Source organism: Dendropsophus ebraccatus, chromosome 4 (assembly GCF_027789765.1).
Source record: "Dendropsophus ebraccatus isolate aDenEbr1 chromosome 4, aDenEbr1.pat, whole genome shotgun sequence".
NCBI lineage: Eukaryota > Metazoa > Chordata > Amphibia > Anura > Hylidae > Dendropsophus > Dendropsophus ebraccatus.
In genome coordinates, this window is record NC_091457.1 from 139,299,094 (window position 1) to 139,322,301 (window position 23,208).

Sequence of the window (23,208 nt, forward strand, 5' to 3'; positions counted from 1 at the left end):
TGCAAAAATATACACGGGGGGCTCCCAATGGTTTGATAACATTTATGTTGAATAGTTTATGTTACCATAATATCTGAACACGTCAAATGCCACATGAGGACAATATAACTATACAACTGGGCTAACTCGCTCAGGCGTGACATATGCATCCATTTATGGCTTACCCTGACTGTGTCAGCAGATTTTTCACTGCTTGTGATTGGAAAAGAAAATAGAAAGCCAAGCCTTTATTCATTGATGAAAGGAAACTATGATTTAAAAGATGTTCTTTTTGTTCAAATAAACAACAAAACTAAAGAAAGATGTCTTCTTCTATATAATTCTATGGCTAAGTTAACCCACTAATATCATATGAATACTAAGTATTGCTTTCGAAACCAGCATGCTAACGTATTAGCTCTAGACTGTGTATATTATATTTTATGTATCATGCTATCCTTCAGCAAAAGGGATAAAGTAATATCAATTTTACTTTTTTTCTGGAGGCATCAATAATTGGCCATTTTTTATGTTTCCAGTAAATGTTGGCTATTACTTCATTCCAGTGTCTTGGATTCACATCGATAAGGCGTCCAACTAAGTCTGCACAGATCTTTATAAAAGTCAGTGGTGTTGAACTTTTTTCTTTTGTTACTTTGTTATTATTACACGTCCTTTCAGACTTGGCAGCCCCTTGTATAATTAAGAATGGCAGCTATACAGTAGGGTGGTCGCCGTCTCGGCTCAGGCTGAAATGATCGTGTACCAGTCTGGTGACGATTCCAAGAAGAGCACACACTATGGATTCCTCTGATATAAGTATTCCTGTGTATGGTAAGCTTCATTCTGCCTCCTTCCACATATCCAGTCGTTTATTTCACTGATGTATTTTAGTGGAAATTTTCCTATAGCGATTGTTGACTCAGACCTCGTGATAGCACATTTTGTACTACATTCCTTCCAATACACATCAAGTTACAGCTGGCTAATTCTACCGAACACAAGAAAACTGCTTTCCTCTTCATAATCATAATCCTGACCAAACACATTAACCTATAAAAGCCTGTGAATTAGTTACTTTAATGAAAAACCCAGGAAAAAATAAACCGGTTAGACTTGAATGTCATGAGAACACAATGAGAGTGATGAATCTGGTACATGTCCTGTATCATTCCAGTAATCTAAAGTATAACAGCTTGTGTGTACAGGACAAGTAAACCTTGAGAACCTTGAAGGAAACACAAAAAAAAGAAGAAAAAAAAAAAAAAAAAAAGAAAACCCTGCCCCTCTACTTGCGGTTGGCTCCCCAGGAGTGGTCTTAGGACTAGCCTCATATTACTCAAGCACTGATTATAGATTATAGTCTCATATTTCTGTCTCTTGTGAGAGACAATCTTACTACTCACAATAAACTTTTCTCCGCTACTACGGATTTATATATGTGGCATTACAAATCTGCCTAAACTGTAATAAATCAATGGGTCTGCTCTGCATAGTGCGCAGCCATAGACTGTATACATGTCCAGTAAGGTCATTGATGCTATGTGTTTTCTTAACATTTTACCAAAACGACCTCTAAAAAGTCAACATTCCTCTGAATTTCTCATTATGGACCCGCAGGCTTTTAATTAAAGGAAGGCAGTATATCGAGACGGCAATAACCTTTGTATTGGTGAGACTCCAGAACAGCCGGCTGGGAAAAGTTCTTAATAAACATAGAAGGCTGAGTAACGTGCAGTGAAACTGCTCTGAGTGCAGCTGTCACATCAGAAGCGGAGCAGACACAAGGTCTGCTAAATCCCAAACAAGTCAGCAGAAACTTCGCGGAGGGAGTTGGCCTTCATGCCGTCTCAGAGCTTGTGGTAACGTACTATGTCCATTCCCACTACCAAACACCACTGCAATTTGGATTTTGTTTTCTAAAGATGCTTCGCTCCCTGTTAGATGTTTATTTAGTGCTCTATTGCAGGATATAATTACTTTGACTTTGCAAATTCTAATACTAGAAGCATATTTCCTCTAGTATGACTATTTTATAACAGTTATCCATCACTGCTGGTTATTGTTGACTCTCAATACTCAAGGACAAGAACTTGTAGAAGTGAACATTTATTTCTTTATACAAAGTATAATGCTTTGTTCTTCATTAGACAATGCACATATAGTCTTGTATATTATTCTATAGGGCACTGTGTAGATAACATGAGGTATAGGTACCACTGATGGTATATGGCAGCTGAGACTAAACACCTGTCTCTCGATGCTGCAGGGCATGGAATAGATTTACAGATGCTCCGGCAGTTTCTGTAAATGATCTACAGATTACAATCATAAATATCTGTCATTGCAGCTTTAACTACCCAAATGCTTCATGAGGAGCTGAAACAATCTTTAGTATGTTTGGGAACTGAATCTACTACTTTTTTTTTTATAGCATTCGCTGAAACGTTTCCAGTTGAGGTTGGATTTATTTTTTTTATTTTTTCCAAAAGAAAAAAGGGTTCTGCCCGAAATATAAATTCAGTGTTCAATCATAACACCTGGAAGCTGTTAAGAATTTGTGTATACTTGCTGCGGAATTGAATTAACAGCAAATGTAACCAGAGGCCCTTAAAAAAAGACCTTAGACGTATCTTGCCTATGTAAGCACATTATTTAGAAAATCTGTTCCCAGCTGTGCCCTGTCAGCCGAAGGACCAAATGCATTGTACTGCTTGCTGTTAGCTGCTAGGGAAGCTTCTAATCTCACTTAGTAAGTGTACTGACTGATTCATCCAGGACATATCACTATGATGAACCCCCCTCCAAGCATTTCACAGGTTGCAACACGATTCATTGTTATCAAAACAGTATCGACTTTTTATAAAGATAACAGCCTGATTGTCTTGTTCTCATTTTGCAAACGGAGACACAGACAGAATCTAAGTATAAAATTTCTGGTAAACTGAATACATTAGACAGTGGTGTTCTCTCTGCTGAGGAGGGTGACTCGAACCAGTGAACCGCGGTTTTCAGGTATTTTCGCCATGTTTGTAGTGATTAAGTAGACAGCAAGTTATAAGGGTATTTATTACTATGGGCGGCTATATTTGCCAATGGTATTGTATGTCAATGGTATTGTCATGGTGTTTTTGGTATATATTTATATATTATAAAATAGAGGGGCAACAAGACAGGGCATTTTATTGTTTATCTATCACTAGGAGAGCTGTTTTGCATTGCACATGGTCATACAGATATTTATTTGCATTGGGTTTGGTATATTTTGTGTGCACTTCAGAATGTGGCTATGTAGTCAGTAAATTGGGTACTGGTTGACAAGGGTTTATAGATGTATCGGATAGTGGCCCAGGGGTTGTACCTTATGTATTGTATATCATACTATAGATCTGTGCAGTCTAACTGTATCTTATACAAAAGGCAATTGAGCTATTTATTATATAAAAGTCTATATTGCATGCTGCCTGAATCATGTCTTGGGAAGCATCTACTGGCGACTATCCATGTTTCAAAATGCTATCCAAATGGAACACAGACACTGGGCACTGGATTCATCTGTAATGAGTTACAATATGGTATTTAGTATAGCACTTTGTTTATCTGCAGTATCTCCACCAAACTTAGGCCGGTTCACACAACGTAAGACACCGGACGTTCTGTGAACTTCATTTCTTTTGAATTGGGATGCAGATGCATTCTGGTGTGCCTGCTTTCCAATTACCTATAGCACACAATGTAAAGTGCTGCCGGAGCTGCACTCTACATTGTCTGCAGTGTCAGTTTTTTTGTGCGTCTGCAAGGAATCTCGGACGGATTGTATACACTCCAGCTGGGATTCCATAGACTTCAATGCAATGTATATTTTCAATTAATCATCACCTGTGTTGAAATTTGCAACAACGGCCATGATTAATTGAAAATAGACGTTGTGCAAACATAGCCTGCAAGTGTAATTTTCTTTCTCAGGGGGAAGGATATGCTGTTAAAATCCTGCCGCAGAGTTCCCTGTGCATCCATGTGCAGGCACGCACTGGAGATGGATTTCTTCTGGCAATGCCATTGTATATATTGCAATCAACTGCGCTGCCGTAACAATTCCATTTCCAGCACACGCTCGCCTTGGGAGCGCAGCGACAGGGTTTTATCTGTGTATCGTGCTGCCCGCAAAAAATCATAGTTACACTTTAACCCTTGTTTCACACGTAGTAATAGTGCGGCCGTATGTACGGATGTAATAGTGCGCCCGTATATTTGAGGGTTCGTGTGTATGCTGTGAAGTATAGGATATGCGGCTGCACAGTGCACACTATGTATGAATCTACGGCCCTATCGTAAACGGACCCGTAAAAAATGAACAAGACCATTATTTGCGGCTGAATATGCGGCCGAGGATTGACAGGCGGTCCGTACAAAGTACTTCAAAAATAGCCGGGAATGATGCCGAATGCCGATGCCTCTAATAGTTACTATATTAAATTAATCAAAGACATTTTATTTGTAATCAAGACACTTTCGTTGATCAATAATTTATTTCTAACGAATCCATCATTTTGCAATTAAATATACTGTTAAAAAAAATAGATATATAAATAAATGTATATTTATCTATATATTTATTTTTTGACATTATATTTAATTGCACAATGATGGATTCGTTAGAATTAAATTATTGACAAACGAAACTGAATTTATTTCCAAGAAAATGTGTTTTATTCATTAAATATTAATTAGTACAGGAAGCACTATAAGCCGGTAATTCATATTCCCGGTAATAGAGCTTTCTGTACTAATCATCACTTTACTTTAATGAAAACATCAAATGTTTCTTCTAATTATGTTATGACAATAGCATTATTAGAAGAAACATTTAGAATTATATGTGCGCTCAGCTGATTGGCTGTTCGGCTGAGCGCACATATAATGAGCCGGTCCGCAGTACAGTCACTTCATTGTGCTGCGGACCAGCGAAGAGACAACATCGGGGTGAGTATAGAGCTCTCCCCACCCCCTCCCCGGCACTGCACCCCACCCCGCAAGGAAGGGGGGGGCAGTTAACCCCTTCCGTGCTGGGATGGGTGCAGTCTGACATCAGTCTGGCCCCCCGGGGGTTAAGGGGGGTGCAATACATCCTCCCTTAACCCCTTGGGGGCCAGACTGTAAGCAGCGATCTGTAAAGATGCTGCATACTGTAAGGAGCACAACACCGCTCACAATGATGGGTGTTGTGCTCCTGTGTTTTTTGTGTGTTTCTCCCTTTTTGTTTTTCAGATATCGGTATCCTGGGGATTACGTCGGATTCCATGGACTACGTCGATGACCAGCGGTTGTTCTTTGAATTTTTTTTTAATAAAATGGTCAATGAGGGGTGTGGGGGTGTTTTTATTTGAATAAAAAAATTTGTAAACTTGTGTCTTGTCTTTATTTCTTTACTTTATAGACTTAGTAGTGGAAGCCGTCTAATAGACGGAATCCATTACTAAGTTGGGGCCTAGTGTTAGCCGGTATAAAATGGCTAACACTAACCCCCCATTATTACCCCAGTACCCAATGCCACCAGGGGTACTGGGAAGAGCCGGGTGCCAGTGGTCCCGGAGCGTCAATATTGGCGCTCCTGGACCGGGCGGCAGCAGGCTGGTAAGATTTAGGCTGGGGAGGGCCTAAACCAATGGCTCTTCCCACCCTGGTGTTACCAGGCTGCTGTCGTTTGGTTTTTAACCCGGCTGGTTATAAAAATAGGGGGGACCCTATGCGTTTTTTTTTAATTATTTATTTATTTAAAAAAAAAACGCATAGGGTCCCCCCTATTTTTATAACCAGCCGGGTTAAAAACCAAACGACAGCAGCCTGGTAACACCAGGGTGGGAAGAGCCATTGGTTTAGGCCCTCCCCAGCCTAAATCTTACCAGCCTGCTGCCGCCCGGTCCAGGAGCGCCAATATTGACGCTCCGGGACCACTGGCACCCGGCTCTTCCCAGTACCCCTGGTGGCATTGGGTACTGGGGTAATAATGGGGGGTTAGTGTTAGCCATTTTATACCGGCTAACACTAGGCCCCAACTTAGTAATGGATTCCGTCTATTAGACGGCTTCCACTACTAAGTCTATAAAGTAAAGAAATAAAGACAAGACACAAGTTTACAAATTTTTTTATTCAAATAAAAACACCCCCACACCCCTCATTGACCATTTTATTAAAAAAAAATTCAAAGAACAACCGCTGGTCATCGACGTAGTCCATGGAATCCGACGTAATCCCCAGGATACCGATATCTGAAAAACAAAAAGGGAGAAACACACAAAACACACAAACAGGAGCACAACACCCATCATTGTGAGCGGTGTTGTGCTCCTTACAGTATGCAGCATCTTTACAGATCGCTGCTTACAGTCTGACCCCCAAGGGGTTAAGGGAGGATGTACTGCATCCCCCTTAACCCCCGGGGGGCCAGACTGATGTCAGACTGCACCCATCCCAGCAAGGAAGGGGTTAAGTGACCCCCCTTCCTTGCTGGGAGGGGTGCAGTGCCGGGGAGGGGGTGGGGAGAGCTCTATACTCACCCCGATGTGTCCTCTTCGCTGGTCCGCAGCACAATGAAGTCACTGTACTGCGGACCGGCTCATTATATGTGCGCTGAGCCGATCAGCCAATCAGCTGAGCGCACATATAATTCTAAATGTTTCTTCTAATAATGCTATTGTGATAACATAATTAGAAGAAACATTTGATGTTTTCATTAAAGTAAAGTGATGATTAGTACAGAATGCTCTATTGCCGGGAATATGAATTACCGGCTTATAGTGCTTCCTGTACTAATTAATATTTAATGAATAAAACACATTTTCGTTTAAATAAATACAGTTTCTTTGTTCAATAATTTAATTCTAACGAATCCATCATTGTGCAATTAAATATACTGTCAAAAAATAAATATATATATAAATATACATTTATTTATATATATATTTATTTTAACAGTATATTTAATTGCAAAATGATGGAATCGTTTACATTTAATTATTGAACAATAAAAGGGACTTTATTAGACAGAAAATGTGTTTTATTAATTCAATATATTAACCATGAGAGACATCGGCTATAGTGCAGAGGATCGCAAACCCCGGTAATAGCGAGTCATGTAAACTGTGTTCCCTGCTTTCCCAGATGCATCCAGAGGTGTTTCCATCACTTTCTTAACATTTTATTTGTTATTTTTAGTTGAACCAGATTTCCAAGTAAATGACCGTATGTTTTGAGCCGCATGTCTATTTTTTCCCACGGCCGTAGTTTCACCCGCACATTTACAGCCGCATAAAAAATACAGCCGCACAGTTACAGCGTGTGAAACCAGCCTAAGTCTGGTTTACATAACATATTAGTGTTGGGAACCAGTCAGTCTACTATTACTATTAGTAGCAGCACAAATAGTACAGCAAGCAGTGCTAAAGAGTGGAGACCTAAACAGAACCTGGATGGACTATACTATAAGTCAGGGGTGAACAACTGGCAGCCCCCTAAGCTGTTTTTCCCATCATGCCTGGAAAGACAAAGGGGGACATGTATCAACGGGCGTACAGGGGTTTTTCCCTGAAAGTGCCGATTTGCGCATTATTTTATTCGCAAATGGCCGATTTACGAATAAAATATTTGCAAATCTGCACTTTCCGCAGGGTACGCCGGGGGGCGGGGAGGGGGTGTGAAGGGGGCGGAACAGAGGGTGTGGACTCCAGTCCTCAGCTGGCGTAGGTTTTCGGCCGTGCACACCGGAACGCACAGGATTTATGTAGAGGCAGTCCGACTCTACATAAGTCCCCGTAGCGCCGGAGATGCGGGGACCTTTTTAAGTCCGGCGTAAAAAACGTCGGACTTAATAAATGTCCCCCAAAGAGTGGAAAGTCACACATTAAAGTCAGTGGGATACTTCACTGACCATTTGGATCCATCAAAGCACAATGGCTGCTATAACAATTGCCATGGTGGTTATAAACTAAAGTCATTATGCTAGTGTGACTATATATTCATATTGGATAGGGTAAATACATATTTTTTTAAACTTATTTTTATCTATTTTTTCTTTGTAACACTATGCTTTTTTTTTTTTTTTTGCCTCTTCATTGTAAACGTAAGAAGATTATAAGACCGGAAATTTTTGCATACTGGATGACCGATAAACAAACTTGTACTGTAAAACATTTATTTATGATTAGGGAAGCATAATATCCTAGAGCTGTTTAGATTCCCAAGGCCTCTGGCTGACATCCCAGTTATGCCTGACCTTACACTCTATTAATCCAGAATACATGCACCCTTTATATAAAGCCCTGATGCAATGGCCTACAGATAAGGTAATGGAGATCTGCATGCAGCCCACAGGCCACTTTTAGTGCATCCATTTGTCTAGAAGTTCATACATAGTTTGCTTTCATATTTTTTTTTTACTTCTAAAGAAACTATTATCACATTATATAACATTAGCGTATAAGCCAACTGGAGTGTGTCAATGTGAAATACAAAGCACCCTATGTACATGTATAGTGGTAAACATCTCGGATACCATCATTATCTACTTACTGCAACCCATGTACAGGGACAGAGACCTAAACATGTTCAGATCTTAAAAGGAAGATTTAACCTGTGCATATTTATTCCTAGGACATAGGCCCTGATTTGCAAAAGGAAGATGAGGCCTTACTTACTGGTATGTATAACTCTAGTGATTTCCCTGTGTATTGGATGGGCCCAAGAAGATCTCTCCACTCCAAAGCATCAAAAACGAAGAATTCAGCACAGACGTAGGAGAGTGCCTTTAAGAAATTCCAATAGAAGGCAAAAACTGATCCAACCTTCACCAATCCCAGTTCCTTCATCAACTGTCCCTTTGTACAATGGAGATGATACTATGGTGCACATCCTACATGCTGTTCTAGGGGTCAGTGAGCAAGCCCCAAGCTATAATATTTTACCAGGTATGTAATTAAGTATGTGAAAATATTTAGATATTGTAACAGTAATGTTTACACTAAAGTATCTTTACCATTTGTGTTCATTAGGGATGGTCCGAACAGAGTTCGGTTCGGGTTCGTATGAACCCGAACTCTCGGTAATGATTCCCGCTGTCTGCCTGCTCCGTGCAGCGGGCGGATCCAGCGGGAGGACCGCCTGGAAAACTGGAATATAGCCATAGGCTGTATCCCAGTTTTCCAGGCGGTCCTCCCGCTGTATCCACCCGCTCCACGGAGCGGGCAGACAGCGGGAATCTGATGCCGAGCGTTCGGGTTCATACGAACCCGAACCTCGAAGAGTTCGGACCATCCCTAGTGTTCATCCTAGTATTGTGTTAAAACTTTGTATTAATGCACAATAACTTTTCACACAACTTATGTTCATCGCTCACATAAAAACTGCTGTGTTATTCTAACAATTTACCTTTCTTTCTAAGGATCTTAAAATTGTCTAAAGTTTCAATCACTCAGGGTCTATGTTAGACCCTTTCACTGAATTCTGCTGATCACTGCCTATTGTTATGCTCAATCTGTCTCTAGTAACAGAGAAACTAAAACAGACTGCAAAAAGTTGGGGTGGGGAAATGGGCTGCTCCTACAGCCAGTGTCTCAGCTCCAAACTACATGATCTCTGTATTTGGAAGTTAGCTACGGCTTTGATGCATTGAAATACCTAATTGTATAGTTAGTTATATTTATCTACACATGTATTTGGCCGATATTTGTCAGTGTATGTGTTATATAGTGCTAAAATGACTGACTGCAGGAGCAATAAATTACAAAAAGAAGTGGAGACTATGGACACATTTGCAGACATTTTAGTGCACTGTAATTAAATAAAATTTATTTTTAGCTTTTAATTTTACATTATTTAGCCAAATCCATTTACCAGCTTGAATATCAGTGCAAACTACTCAATGTTGTTTAGTCCTCAGCAAAGGGGCTCCCTGTTAGGACAGCATGCAGCCCCTCTCTCTGCTTCGTAGGTGTTATATTAGGATGAGGAGACAAGTTTGCTTAATTAATGTATCTGCAAAAATATTTAATTTGAGAAGCCCTACAAGTTTAACTATGTTAGTTGAGATGAGAATACCCCTTTAAGATGGCATTTTAACAATCAAATAAATTTAACTTCAAGTGTACCTGTAATGATGATTCCACACCCGATCAGCATGCAGTTGCTCCTGACTCCAGAAGTTTGAGTAACTAATCACGCTGGCTTGGTTCTGTGCATAAGCCCTATTGAATCAGAATAGAGCTTGTGCATGGAACCAACTCGGCGTGGCCATGCTGCTGTAAGTTACCTGAACTTCCGGCGGCATAAAGGACTGCATTCTGATTGGATGAGGAACCCTCATGGTAAATACGCTTTAAGTTAGATGCCAGAAGAGGCCTGACACAGAGGTGAGACATCAGTCTATTTGACTGATTGAGCACCAAACAGCACTGAGCAGCTTCTATTGCACTGTAAGGGTATGTTCACACTGAAAAAATAAGGCGGAATTCTGTGGCGGAGAGTTCCACTGAGGCAATCCCGTCTGCCTCAATGTGCCATAGCCTGTTTATGGGAGAGCTTGCACGCCTCTGTTGCCACTGCTCAGAGGATTGACATGTCAATTCTTTGAGCGGAGAACAATGGCAGCGGAGGTGCGCAACGGTATTCCGCCTGATTTACTAAGTGTGGACATACCCTAATACATGCAAGTTGCAGAGGAGAAGCAATACAAAATATTTATTCAAAAATAATTTATAAACATATCTTAGTTAATAACATACACACAATGCAATGGCTATGGATATCTTTTTAATTCTTGTTTTGCAAAAAAAAAAACATGCTCATATTGTCTTTATCACAACATTTTGCTTCGTTTCTCTTCAAGACCCTCTATAGTTTGCTGTGCAAGTATGATTTCTTTGTATACTTTTACACAGCCCAATGGATTTTCTCCTGCAAACAGACTTAAGCGTGCTTTCCACTCTGTGCCTGTGTGAGCTGTCCTCCAAGAGTTCTCTCCCATCTGTTTACACTTTGAGCAGGTGTGCAATCCACTAACTTCTACTGCTTTCTACTTTCTCTAACACTGAATGAAGAAAATAAGTTATCTATTCTTACTTTGAGAAGAATCTGAACGTAGAAAAGTTTTAAAGTTGCTTAATTTTTCATTGAGGAAACAAATAAACAATAAAAAAGTCAAAAGGTGTCCATAGCCTTTAAGCATGACCATTGCATGACCACTTGCTGACTATTGCATTTTTTTGAAGATAAAAATCAAAGACGATTCATGGATGTAGTAACGATAATAATAGTCTTTTAAATCCTCCATGCTTCCCTCTTTTGGTCAGTTTATGATTCCGATAAATGTGAAAAGTGGTCAACTATGATATATTATTATTTTGCTTTGCCATTTAAAGGTTTAGGAATCTTTCCGGCCTTTCATAAAAAGGATTCAAACTTGAACTCAGAAAGCCACATAATAGTTTAGAGACCCCAATTAGGCACACATTTCATTGCACAATGATGACTTCAACAAAATCTCAAAGAATTGTTGCTAGCAAATTACAGGATGGCAATTTTGACAGAGTGTTGAGAGACCATAAAATCACATTACGTGTGTCCTGTGGTTAAAAAAACACAATGGCAAATATGAGCAAGAAGACATTGGTAACTTTGATAGCTTTCATGAGGGTAATTCATAAATTAGATAGTAGTACTGCAAGATATGGGGTTCAATGACCACAAAATTGCCTTACATACTCCAAATGACCCACTGCCTAAATTACTTAGGGTCAGCTGCCAATTGAAAATTGTATAGCTGGCTAAAGAGAGTTCTAGTTGTTCTTATCAGTTTTATTCTGACTCAACCCAGTAAAAGCATTACTGTAAATATAGTCTGAACCCCTTTTAAAATGACACGACTTTATAGGCAACACTGTATATTAGGTTTGCTTTTATTGTTTAAAAAATAAATATAAAATAAAAATTAATTAATACCACATAAACAGGCTATAAATACAATCTAGAGTCATAGGCCTAAAATATATTTAGGAATTTTTCTGCCATTCACCTCAAAAAGGATAAAATAATAAAAAATATTATTAGCAACAAATAAAACAAAGGCTTATAATTGATCCCATCCCATCCCATTCAACTACAGTTTAAATGCTTTAAACAGTGTAAATGTTTGCTTGTTATCGTAAATCTTAATACAGTACTATTTATCAATGGTCTATCCTGAGGCTAGGGCATCAGTGTCAGATCATTTAAAGGGGTAGTGCGGTGTAAAGCATTATTTCACTAAATAACATACATTACAAAGTTATACAACTATGTAATGTGTGTTATTTAAGTGAACGGCCCGCTTCCCCATGTTTCCCCCCCCCCCCCAAACCGCGGATCCGGAAGTGTGATGCTGTATACTTACGGTATCACTGTCGACCCTGGCCGCCATCTTGGGACGATCACGTCATCTTCAGGAGGCCGGCCGGACCGCTCCAGCCCTCCCTCATGTCGGCCCCCCTCCAGCACGTCATCAGCTCCTCAGCCGTGATTGGCTGAGTATAACTATGCTTAGCTAATTGCAGCTTAGCAGCTGATGAAGCGCTGGAGGGGGGGGGCGGTATGAGGGAGGGCTGGAGCAGTACGGCTGGCCTCCTGAAGATGACGTGATTGTCCCAAGTATACAGCATGACACTTTTGGTCTGCGGTTGGGGGGGGGGGGGACGGGGGGGGGGGGCACTGGGGGGGGGGGCGGGACACGGGGAAGGGGGCCATTCACTTAAATAACACACATTACAAAGTTGTATAACTTTGTAATGTGTGTTATTTAGTGAAATAATGCTTTACACCGCACTACCCCTTTAAAGGAAGAGAACGAAGCTACAATACTATGTACCACTGCAATGAACCGTAGAGGATTTGCAATCATGAAACGGCTTGAAGCTGATGTGAGCATTGAAGAGGCTGTAATGGTCAGATGAGGGCTGAGGGTCCCTTAAACAGCTCATCTATCCTAAGATCCTAAGCAGCTGGTAATATACAAGACAGGAAAGTCAACTGGCCCACAACTATCAACATCATGGGAGAGATTTATCAAAGGGTGTAAAATTTAGACTGGTGCAAACTACCCACAGCAACCAATCCCAGCTCAGCTTTAGGCAGTGCTGAAAGGAAAGCTGAGCTGTGATTGGTTGCTGTGGGCAGTTTGCACCAGTCTAAATTTTACAAACTTTGATAAATCTCCCTCCATGTGTATAGATGCATGCCAACAGGATTTCACGATGACTAATCCTGTATTTATAAAATATATGAGTAAGTTTATAAGTCTCGGTAACCTTAGCATTGGATTATTTTCTCTCCCTTTCTCTTTTGCAGCTAAGAAAGGTCACAGCATGGTAAATGGCATTACAATGTATGATAAAGCAGTGTGGTCTCCCAAGCCTTGTGTGACCTGCATGTGTTCTAATGGGAATGCGATTTGTGATGAAACGGTGTGTCCGCCCCTTACTTGTGCCAAGACGGAGATCCCCAATGGTGAATGCTGTCCGGTGTGCAGTCAGACTGGTATGGAATAATTCACATTATCTCACAGAAGGTGACCCTCTTTTGCACTATATAATAAAGGTTGAAGTCTAACATCTAACATTGAAACATCATAATAGGATACACCTCACTATACCAAAGAACTTAGTGGTGTTTTATTAAAATTTTTATAACATTTGTAAGGTAGAGTACAAGAAAGGAAAGCTATGGTGCCAGTGTAATCCAGCTGACCAGAACATATTTGTATAGTGTACGTCACAAGTTTAGAAATAAATTATACAGATTAGGTAACGATATCAGCTTCTTTTCAGATGGTCTGCCTAAAATCTCAGGCAAACAGCTGATGAATGGCTGCAATCTATATTTATGGCATCTTAGCCATGCAGGGAAAGGTGGAAAGTGTACATAAGAGCCAGAGTTTTCAATATTAGTCTTTTAATTGTAAGGAGCCTCAGTGTAACTATCCAGGGGTGTAACTAAAAATGGCTGGGCTCCATAGCAAACTTTTGATTGGGCCCCCTCCCCTGACTGACGCTAAATCCATCAAGTGTAGTCATAACCTTTAACATTTAACTGCAAGTGCTTGTCAGGAACGCTTGCAGTTAAGGGGATATATTCAGTACCCTGAAGGCTCGCTCGGCCATCAGGTGCTGCAAATGATGATAGCTCAGTGGGCCCAGTATATTGCAGGAGTGGGCTACTGGGCCCCCTGATGTGGTGGGCCCTGTAGCAGTCGCTATGGTGGCAGTTACGCCCCTGTAACTATCATCTGGACATAAAGGCCCTGTGCCATCTTATCTCTGCCCTACACTGGTCTATGCAATTATTATGAAAGTCTATGGAAACTCTGGAAATTCTAACAATTGGAAGAGAGGGGGTCTCAGCACCTGGACCCCACCGATACAAACTTCTGACACATCACTATAACATGTCAAAAGTTTGTCCAAATAATAGGTACAGTAATAGTATATCCTTTTTTTCCCACTTTCCACTTATAGATTGGTCTAATCAGCAACATTGTACGGCCAATGGCCAACACATGGAAGTTTAGTTTTACGTGCACGCAATGACTGCAATAGAGTAGTGGTGTTGACAGATCATTGCAGTTACTACTATATAGTGAATGGTGCAGGGCTGCCAGCCCTATTCACTATGTACAACAGGGTACAACAGGTATTTGGTGGGGGTGCTGTATGTTAGCACCCTGGCAATCAGCGACCAATCAATAGTTTTAGCCTGGAAAACCTCTTTACATATCATAGAGGAGATTACTACTTCTCATTTTCTTACGACAGTACATACCATGTCGCTAGTCTTATAGGGACATTAAGAGCAGGTCAGAAAGCTCTAACTACAATTTTTACACATATAAAAAAATAAGGGAGAAACACTGAACACTTGTATTACAACAGAGAAACAACTAAAAGACTAATTTCAGCTGTGACACAATTTGCTTGACCTTAAACTGCACAGTAGTATTAGGCCGTGCTCCTTATTAAATCCTATAATCAGCACTTTAACTGATGTCTGATACTTTTTAATATCTTCTTATTATGATACCTGTTAACACATGCACAGCATTTTTGCATGATACTAGAACTTACACATACATACATGCAAAGCCAGTGCAAAAGGCTTCACTGAGCCCTCTAGTAGTTATGGTTCCTGAAACAAAGAAGCAAATTGGTTTTAATGTATGTTGCTAAAATGATTAACTACCATGTAACATAATTATAAAATGCAATTGACATTATTTCCCACAAACCATAAGCACAGTGGGTTTGTAAGTATACCAAGTTTTTTACCTTCCCTGCTACAAGCACGCCTCAGGATGACTGGTAGCCCTTTGCTTAAATTTAGAAAAGCTTGGGCCGTCAAAATTTCAGACAGTAGTTGTGGCTGTAGCAGGGAAGAACACTAAGGGGGACAAGTATCATTTGGCGTATCTTTGATTTACGGCGGAAAGTGCCGTTTTGCGAATATTTTATTCGCAAAACGGCCATTTTGAGAATAAAACATTAGCAAAACGGAACTTTCCGCCGTGTACGCGGGGGGGGAGGTGGTGTGGAGGGGGCGCGGACTCGTAGTCCGCGTGATTCATTATCTTTTCCTGTTAAAGTTACGCCGAAAACCTACTCCAGTCCTCAGCTGGCGTAGGTTTTCAGCTGTGCGGACCGGCAGTCCGCCTCTACATAAATCTCCGTAGCGCCAGAGCTGCGGGGGCATTTTTAAGTCCGGCGCAGAAAACGCCAGACTTAATAAATGTCCCCCTAAGGGTCCTATTAGACGAAGCGATTTTTAGATATTAATGACCCCAAACAAGATTGTTTATTGTTAACCTGAAATTCACCTGCAACACGCTGGTCCTGTGCATTGTTTTAAACCAGAAATCATTCACCATATTACACAGAACGATAGTCGTTACTTTGATCGTGAAAACGATCGTTTACTCCATCTGATTCCAGCAAAAGAAGGAACAACTTAGAATTACACTGAACGATTCGTGAACGAATGCGGAATTACAGCGAAACATTGTGGCATATACACAAAGTATAAACAAAATTGCAACAAAGTGGTGATACACAGGAAACATTGCAAGCGCATAGTTTTGTAAAAAGTCTGAGTAAATGTTCTATTAGATCTCTCTGGAAGAATCTCATGTATGAACAAAAATTTAATTTAGGTTGCTTCAAGAATGAAAAATACTGTGTTTGTGGGAATAATGTTAATATACTAACCCAACCTCTGATCTCTTATTACTATATTCTCTCATTTTCTCTTTATATGGGTCACCATCATATATAAGCACTAACCAGTAATTCAGTGGACAATGTACTTGAACTGTCTGGTGACTCTCCAGAACCAATAGAACCAAATAATACAGTTCTTATGAAATTACCCTACACTCAAGAAGAAATGGATGAGCTATTTAGGAAGGAAGAAGAAAATCTTGTAGAAGAAAAGCCAAAAGGAGGAATACAAAAGAAAAAAAAGAAGAAAAGGCCCCTGAAACACAAAGTGAGAAAAACTCCATCTGACGAGGAGGCAGAACGTATTGAGGAGGAAAAGAGAAAAGCCTATGAAGAAGAAGAATCAAGGATTGAGGCAGAAGAGAAACGCAAATTAGAAGAAGAACAAGAAAGGAAGAGAAAAGAGGAAGAAAGGAAGAAAAAAGAGGAAGAAAGGAGAAAAAAGGAAGAAGAAGATAGGAGAGAAGAGGAAGTGAATCGGTTAGCAATGGAACGAAAACAGAGACATAGAGAAGAGCTGGGCTTAGAAGATGATGATGAAGAGGAAGATGGTGACCATGATGAAGATGATGATGATGATGATGAGGACTATAACCTAAGAGGTGATGTGTTTAGAGTGCCACGAAGACGTATTCCAGGTTCCCGTAGGCCAACCGAAGTCCACCATCCTCCACTGCCTCCCGGCTGCTTCATATCAGAAATCACAGTTAGCTGCTCCAATGCTAAAATGACACGTATACCTCCTATATCTGACCCGGACGTGAAGAGCTTGGACCTTCTAGGTAAGCACTATAAAAAAAATTACAAGCTGAGTTCCCTTGTATAGTGGAGGATAATGACAATTATAGATGTATATTTCTGAGTAACAAAGTTAATATTAGTTACGGGTTGTTGTAGACTCTATGGATTGTTTTTCCTCTATTAGGACAACATAAAGGGGACAGGGACAGATCTCTAAGTAATGAAAGGGTAACTTGTTTTATTTGTATTAACTGCTATAAAAGAGATGACTGGACTCCCAAAACCTTCTTGTTACTGTATACTACTGGTGGGAAAGGAAGTTAATAAAATCAACAAAACATTTATAATAAAAAAAGAATCTTCTGGGAACTTTATTAGTTTTGATGCAAAGATAACCTAATAATTACCCATCAAACCGAATCAGCAATGGAGAAGTAGCAGCTGCATAGCCGGGGGTCAAGATCTGCGCACATTTATACTGCGGGTCTATAGGTAAACTAGACACATAAAAGACAAGGGAATATCCTATGAATAGGTCAGTGTTGATAAATGCTCAACATAGAATCCATAAGTGCTTTAAGAAGAATTATTGTAAAACAGAAAAAAAAATTAAGGACATTAACAAAAACAAAAAATTTATCTTACATTTCAGGAAACTTTATTACCTCCATTCCAAAGGAGTCATTTAATGGAATGCCTAATCTAGAAAGGATTGATCTCAGCAAGAACAAACTTATGTCTACAGGTATAGATCCACTTGCCTTTAAGGTATGTCTCCTGGGGATATTGTTACAAAATAAAAATTGTATTGAAGTGTTAAAGGGGTATTCCGGGGAATATTTTATTTTTACATTTAGTTAAAAAAGTTATATAGCTGCGTAATATAATTTTATGAAAGCCCATCTGCAATCACCACTAGTTGTGTCGGGAACTGCAGATCTGTTCAAGCCTTGGTTTCAGCGCAGTTAAAGATCCTTAGCGCTGCTGTCTACTTTAATGCATGTTAGCAATAGAAAAGACCTTAGACTTAGGGAAGCTGTATGTGTCATTAGCACTGTAGCCGTGGCACAGTGCAACAGACAAGTGGGGATAACTGTCAATCATTGCTTTCTCTGCTCCTGGCTGTATATTGTACTGTGTAATCGAGCGCTAATATGCACTGAAATAACTTATTAGGCTATGTTCACACAACTTAAGTTCCGTGGGAATCATGACCATTGTTACAACGGCCGTTATTCCCACAGAACTTACGTAGTGCTGCTTTCTGAGGGAATCCCGGCCAGAGTGTATACACATAGTATACACTCCGGCCGGGACCCCTACCGGCGCAGTAGAAAACTGACATGTCAGTTTTCTGGAGCAGCTATTCATTGAATAGCGGCCGCAGAAAACCCTGCCAGTGCACACAGCGGAGCGAGCGGCTCCAGCCACACGCTTCATATTGTGCTGTGATGCGGGTGCGCCAGGATGTGAGATTTAACAAATGATATCTGTCTATAAGGTGATGGATGTTTCCAAAGTTATAAAATCGTGTTTTGCTTTTAAGGGTCAAAAGGCAGTGCTGAGCTAAAGCATGTATTTACTACCCTCCCTGCCATCCATGATTGATGTACAAGGCTTGGTGCTAGAAACCAAGCAGGTAGGGGTCGCAGAGGGAAGGAGGAGGCATTCATGCTGCTGCTCAGCAATACCCCTATGACACTTAGCCAATGTTTGCTTTCAAAGTTATAAAATCCTATTTTCTTTCCAAGGTTAAGAGACAGGTATCATTAGTTTTATCTCTCTTATCTGCTTTCTACCTATGTCTGCAGCTTTGAGCATCATAAAGAGCTGACAGACTCATTTTGAAGTGACACTGTACCCACAATCTGCCCACCCCAAACCACTTGTACCTTCGGATAGCTGCTTTTAATCCAAGATCTGTCCTGGGGTCCGTTCGGCAGGTGATGCAGTTAATGTCCTCACAACAACTTTTAAACTTGCAGCCCTGTGTCAAACTGGCGTGGCCTAGAGTGACTATGCATTAGGCTGGCACAACCTCTCTGTCCCCCCTCCCCGCCCTCTTCATCATTAGGAATGCCCCAGGCAGTTATTCTCCTATTCATCAGCTGTGTGAACACAGCACATGGGCTGGATCGTTAAGGCAACTGTGCAGTGTTCATTGCAGAGGAATAGGAAAAATCGTGCCTGGGGCATTCCTAACGATGTAGAGGGCAGGAGGGATGGAGGGGTGGTGCAAGGTTAGGGCACAGATACTCTAGGCCACGGCAGTTTGACACAGGGCTGCAAGTTTAAAAGTTGTTTTTTAGGACAATAACTGCATCACCTGCCAAACGGACCCCAGGACAGATTTTGGATTAAAAGCAGCTATCCAAAGGTACAAGTGGTTTGGGGGGATAGATTGTGGGTACAGAGTCGCTTTAAAGGAGAGGTCTCATTAAGACAAAAATTAGCAGGAAGGTGGGGGTGAAATAATAAACTAATGTAAAAAAATAAAATAAAATAAAATAATGTAATAAAATAATAAAAAATAATAATGTAATAATGTAATAAATGTAATAAAATAATGTAATAAAATAATAAAAAAATGTAAAATCACCCCTCCTCGAGCCTTGTAGCGCCGCTCAAGGCGCCTATTCACCACAGTAAGGGTCCTTGCAGCTCTGTCACGACCCTGATTGAGTGATTGCTCATTCACCCAATCAGTGACTGGGGCGGGACACCGTCCCAGTCACTGACTGGCAGAGCGGTCAATGGCTCAGTCAGGCTGTGACATTGCTGCTGGAAGAGCCAGGTATGTGATGTAACTGCGTTCCAGCTGTAGATGTCCTAGATGTCACCTGGCAGCGGGACCCTGGAGAGGCGCCACGGAGGCACAAGGAGGGGCGATTTTACATGTTTATTATTTCACCCCCACCCCGGCCTTCCTGCGGATTTTAAGGCTGAGTTTATGTGCTGCATTGCTTTGATGCCGATTTCTTTTACTGGACATAACATTTCTGTATGAAAAAATGGTTGTAAAAAGAGCCTAATGATAATCTTCCAACCTGTCTAACCTGTAGTGTTTGTAGGTACACCCTACACTGACCTGCTTTAAGAAAATGTATTATTTAGAAGCCGCTTTAGTAAAGAGAAGAGAAACTCCTTCCATCCTAGATGCCACAGTAGTCTTCCAGCCTTAACAAAATAAAACACTCTCATGATCTATAGCTTGAATCAAAGCTGCATGGAATAATATATTGGCTGTAGAGCGCAGAGCTGTCACATGGATTTCCTGCAGAACAGTCATGCTAAATACATTAGCTTGTACTCTAGTCATGTAACTGTACACCGGGATCCAAGTGTCATGCTCAGCCACAGATTATTTTTCTGCTTTGCTTCAAAGTCACTGAAGAATCTGAGACGTCTGTATTTAGATGGAAATCTTCTCGACCAAATCCCGCTAGAATTACCATCAACTTTGGAGGAACTGAAAATGAATGAAAATAAACTTGGTAGTCTTGAAGAAGACAGTCTTAAAGGTAATTTACTGTTCCATCCGCCATGATCACAGAACACCTCACAACTGCCTGGATCAGAATAAATCTGTATTTAGAGTCTTTTCTGGATTGATAAGTGGGATCATCATACAGAGACCATTATTATACAAAACATTGCAAGCCAAGTTACATGTCTTAGTCACAAATCAATGAATATTTTTGGCATTCTTCATAATTTTTCTTGACAATACAAAACAGCAGGTTATTTAGCAAAAAAGAAAAATGCACATAAAGCACTGTCCTGGGTCCTGCATAATTTCCATTGCTAGATGCCAGTGGTAAACATAAGATACCTTAGAGAGAGAACAGAGTTTTGCTGTGGCAAAATATAGAACTTTTAGAAAAAAAATATGGAAATATATGGTAAGATATAATTTATCCATGCATATCCCTTCCTTTCATCCATCCCCTCCCTTGGTTGAATTTGATGTGTCTTTTGTCAACCTTACTATGTAACTAGTAGAAATTAGTTCTTATAATGCTCAAAAGTGTAATATACTAATGCACTGACAACAGTGATTCCTACATTTTAGATCTGAAGGACTTGGTAACCTTGGAAGTGGAAGGCAATCTGTTGAGTGAAGCCAACGTCAGTCCCTTAGCTTTCAAGCCTTTGCAGCACTTGTCTTATCTGCGTATGGGTAGAAACAAATTTCGGCTGATACCCGAAGGACTCCCAGCATCTATTGAGGTGAGCAGCAGCCAAAAGGCCTTTTATTCACACTTGTTTCCCTGGAACTCTTTATTCTAAATCGATATCTTTAATGGGGTTGTCCACACAAGACACATTGGGAAACGTTACCCCAGTCCAGATCCTAAATCGTCTGGTGATTAGTTGGTTACACAGAGAAATAATGTAGCCAATAAGCAATGAAATGGAAACTACCTGGTGGTAGAAGGTGGGAAAGATGCTAGTTTTTTTTTCTAATACGATACATGACAAGTTTAGACACCCATATTACTCACTTAGAATGGTAATTTTGGAAGAGGGGATGTCAAATAGCCCTCCAGCTGTTGGAAAACTACAATTCCCATCATGCCTGGACAGCCAAAGTTTTCTGTGGATTAAAGGTCTCATGTTCTGATGCAGATCACAATAACTAAGTAAGGCTACATTCACAAGTTTTTGTGAACTGTATATAATGTCAGCAATCGTTAGCCCATGATTGGCAAAAATGCATTCATAAGCCATCCGTATTTTTTATGGATCCGTAAAAGAGAATAAGCAGGAATAGTTAAAATCATGACACAAGCAAAAATTATGGATCCCTATAGTTTACCTCCACAACGTCTACAAATCTTGGACAATCCCAAAGATTTCTATTGGCAAGGACCACAACCAAATCACAGATCTGTAAAAATACGTACGCGTGAATAGGGCTATAAAAACCTATTGGACTGTTTTTCCGCAATTGCATCATTTCTAATGATAATCAATAGGGCAGGCTGCATCACTGATGTGGGGGGCAGTGCTCCTAATGGTGCCCCAGTGCTCCTAACGGTCTTACCGGACCGTGGAGCAGAGGACTGTGTGCAGAACCTCAGCAACACTCCTTTGTCTAATACAGGGGTCTCAAACTGGCGGCCCTCCAGCTGTTGCAAAACTACAATTCCCATCATGCCTGGGACAGCCAAAGCTTGCTTTGGCTGTCCCAGGCATGATGGGAATTGTAGTTTTGCAACAGCTGGAGGGCCGTGAGTTTGAGACCCATGGTCTAGAAGGAGTGGAGATGAGATCTACTATATTACATAAGTGCCATTTGATCATAAGATACTAGCAAACAACAAACTGTAACAACTTCAATGTATTCAAAGGCGTTGGGAATAAAGCGCTCAAATAACTGTTAACTATTTCAGAGCAATCTCTCTATATGCAGCATTAACACTTTTCTGAAACTTGAACTATATACACAATACAGAAACTATTGAGACAGCTTGCAAGGGCCCTGCAAATGCTGCAAACATAATGGGTATAATAGGCAAATATGACGCTATGTAATAGGGTCAGTGATCAGCTGATGAACGAGCATTTGTTAGCTTGTCGGCTGATGGCTCACTTTTGACATGTCAAAAAATAATCTGCCATAGGCTGCACATCTCGTAGTGTAATTTGGGAAGTATGGCCAATGTCTGATTAAAGCAAAGGGACTGTGCAAACATTATGTAATGTTACATTATGTAGTTATAGATGAGCACAAGCTGCCTGCAAAACACTGTCCTGCCAGGACCTTAAAAAAACAAGAAACTTAAGAGTCTACTGCCTCCTGCATTTGGATCATTAGAGCCTCAAAAATACAGTATACTGGGAAAATTGTACAACTTTTCATTATACCATGAATAAAAATTATTTGCTGAAACCGCAATACTCCTTAATGGTGCTTTCACACCTACAGGATCTGCAGCTGATTTTCTGCAGCAGATTTCATTTAAATAACTGAACACAGCATCAAATCTGCTGCAGATCTGCTGCAGATCCTGTAGGTGTGAACGCACCCTAAAGTAAATTCTAAACATCTGATACATAGCCTGGTTAATGATACACTGAAAACATCTGGAATCACATATATCCCAGTTGAGCTCTTAAATTTCTTTTATTTAGAATTCACACTTATATGCACATAATACAAAAGATATTTACAAAGCAAGCATATAGTGTCTCC

At 40.4% G+C, this 23,208-nt stretch overlaps 2 protein-coding genes across 10 annotated transcripts in view; one reads left to right on the top strand and one right to left on the bottom strand.

The window, feature by feature from the left end:
* CENPP (centromere protein P) overlaps window positions 1-23,208 on the bottom strand; it is a 240,311-nt gene that overhangs the window by 35,287 nt on the left and 181,816 nt on the right. The gene's annotated exons all lie outside the window — the stretch shown is intronic.
* The window catches only part of ECM2 (extracellular matrix protein 2), a 28,015-nt gene continuing 6,327 nt past the window's right edge, over window positions 1,521-23,208 (top strand). Inside the window, exons 1-7 of one of the 3 annotated variants that reach the window (XM_069967188.1) lie at window positions 1,521-1,841; window positions 8,629-8,942; window positions 13,351-13,539; window positions 16,379-17,050; window positions 17,662-17,777; window positions 20,395-20,530; window positions 21,082-21,239. In XM_069967188.1, coding sequence (XP_069823289.1) covers window positions 8,657-8,942; window positions 13,351-13,539; window positions 16,379-17,050; window positions 17,662-17,777; window positions 20,395-20,530; window positions 21,082-21,239 — 1,557 coding nt within the window. In that variant the 5' untranslated portion in view covers window positions 1,521-1,841; window positions 8,629-8,656. Of the gene's footprint in view, window positions 1,842-2,887; window positions 2,995-8,628; window positions 8,943-13,350; window positions 13,540-16,324; window positions 17,051-17,661; window positions 17,778-20,394; window positions 20,531-21,081; window positions 21,240-23,208 lie in introns of those variants that run through there. The other 2 variants (XM_069967185.1, XM_069967186.1) reach the window with 2 other exon arrangements.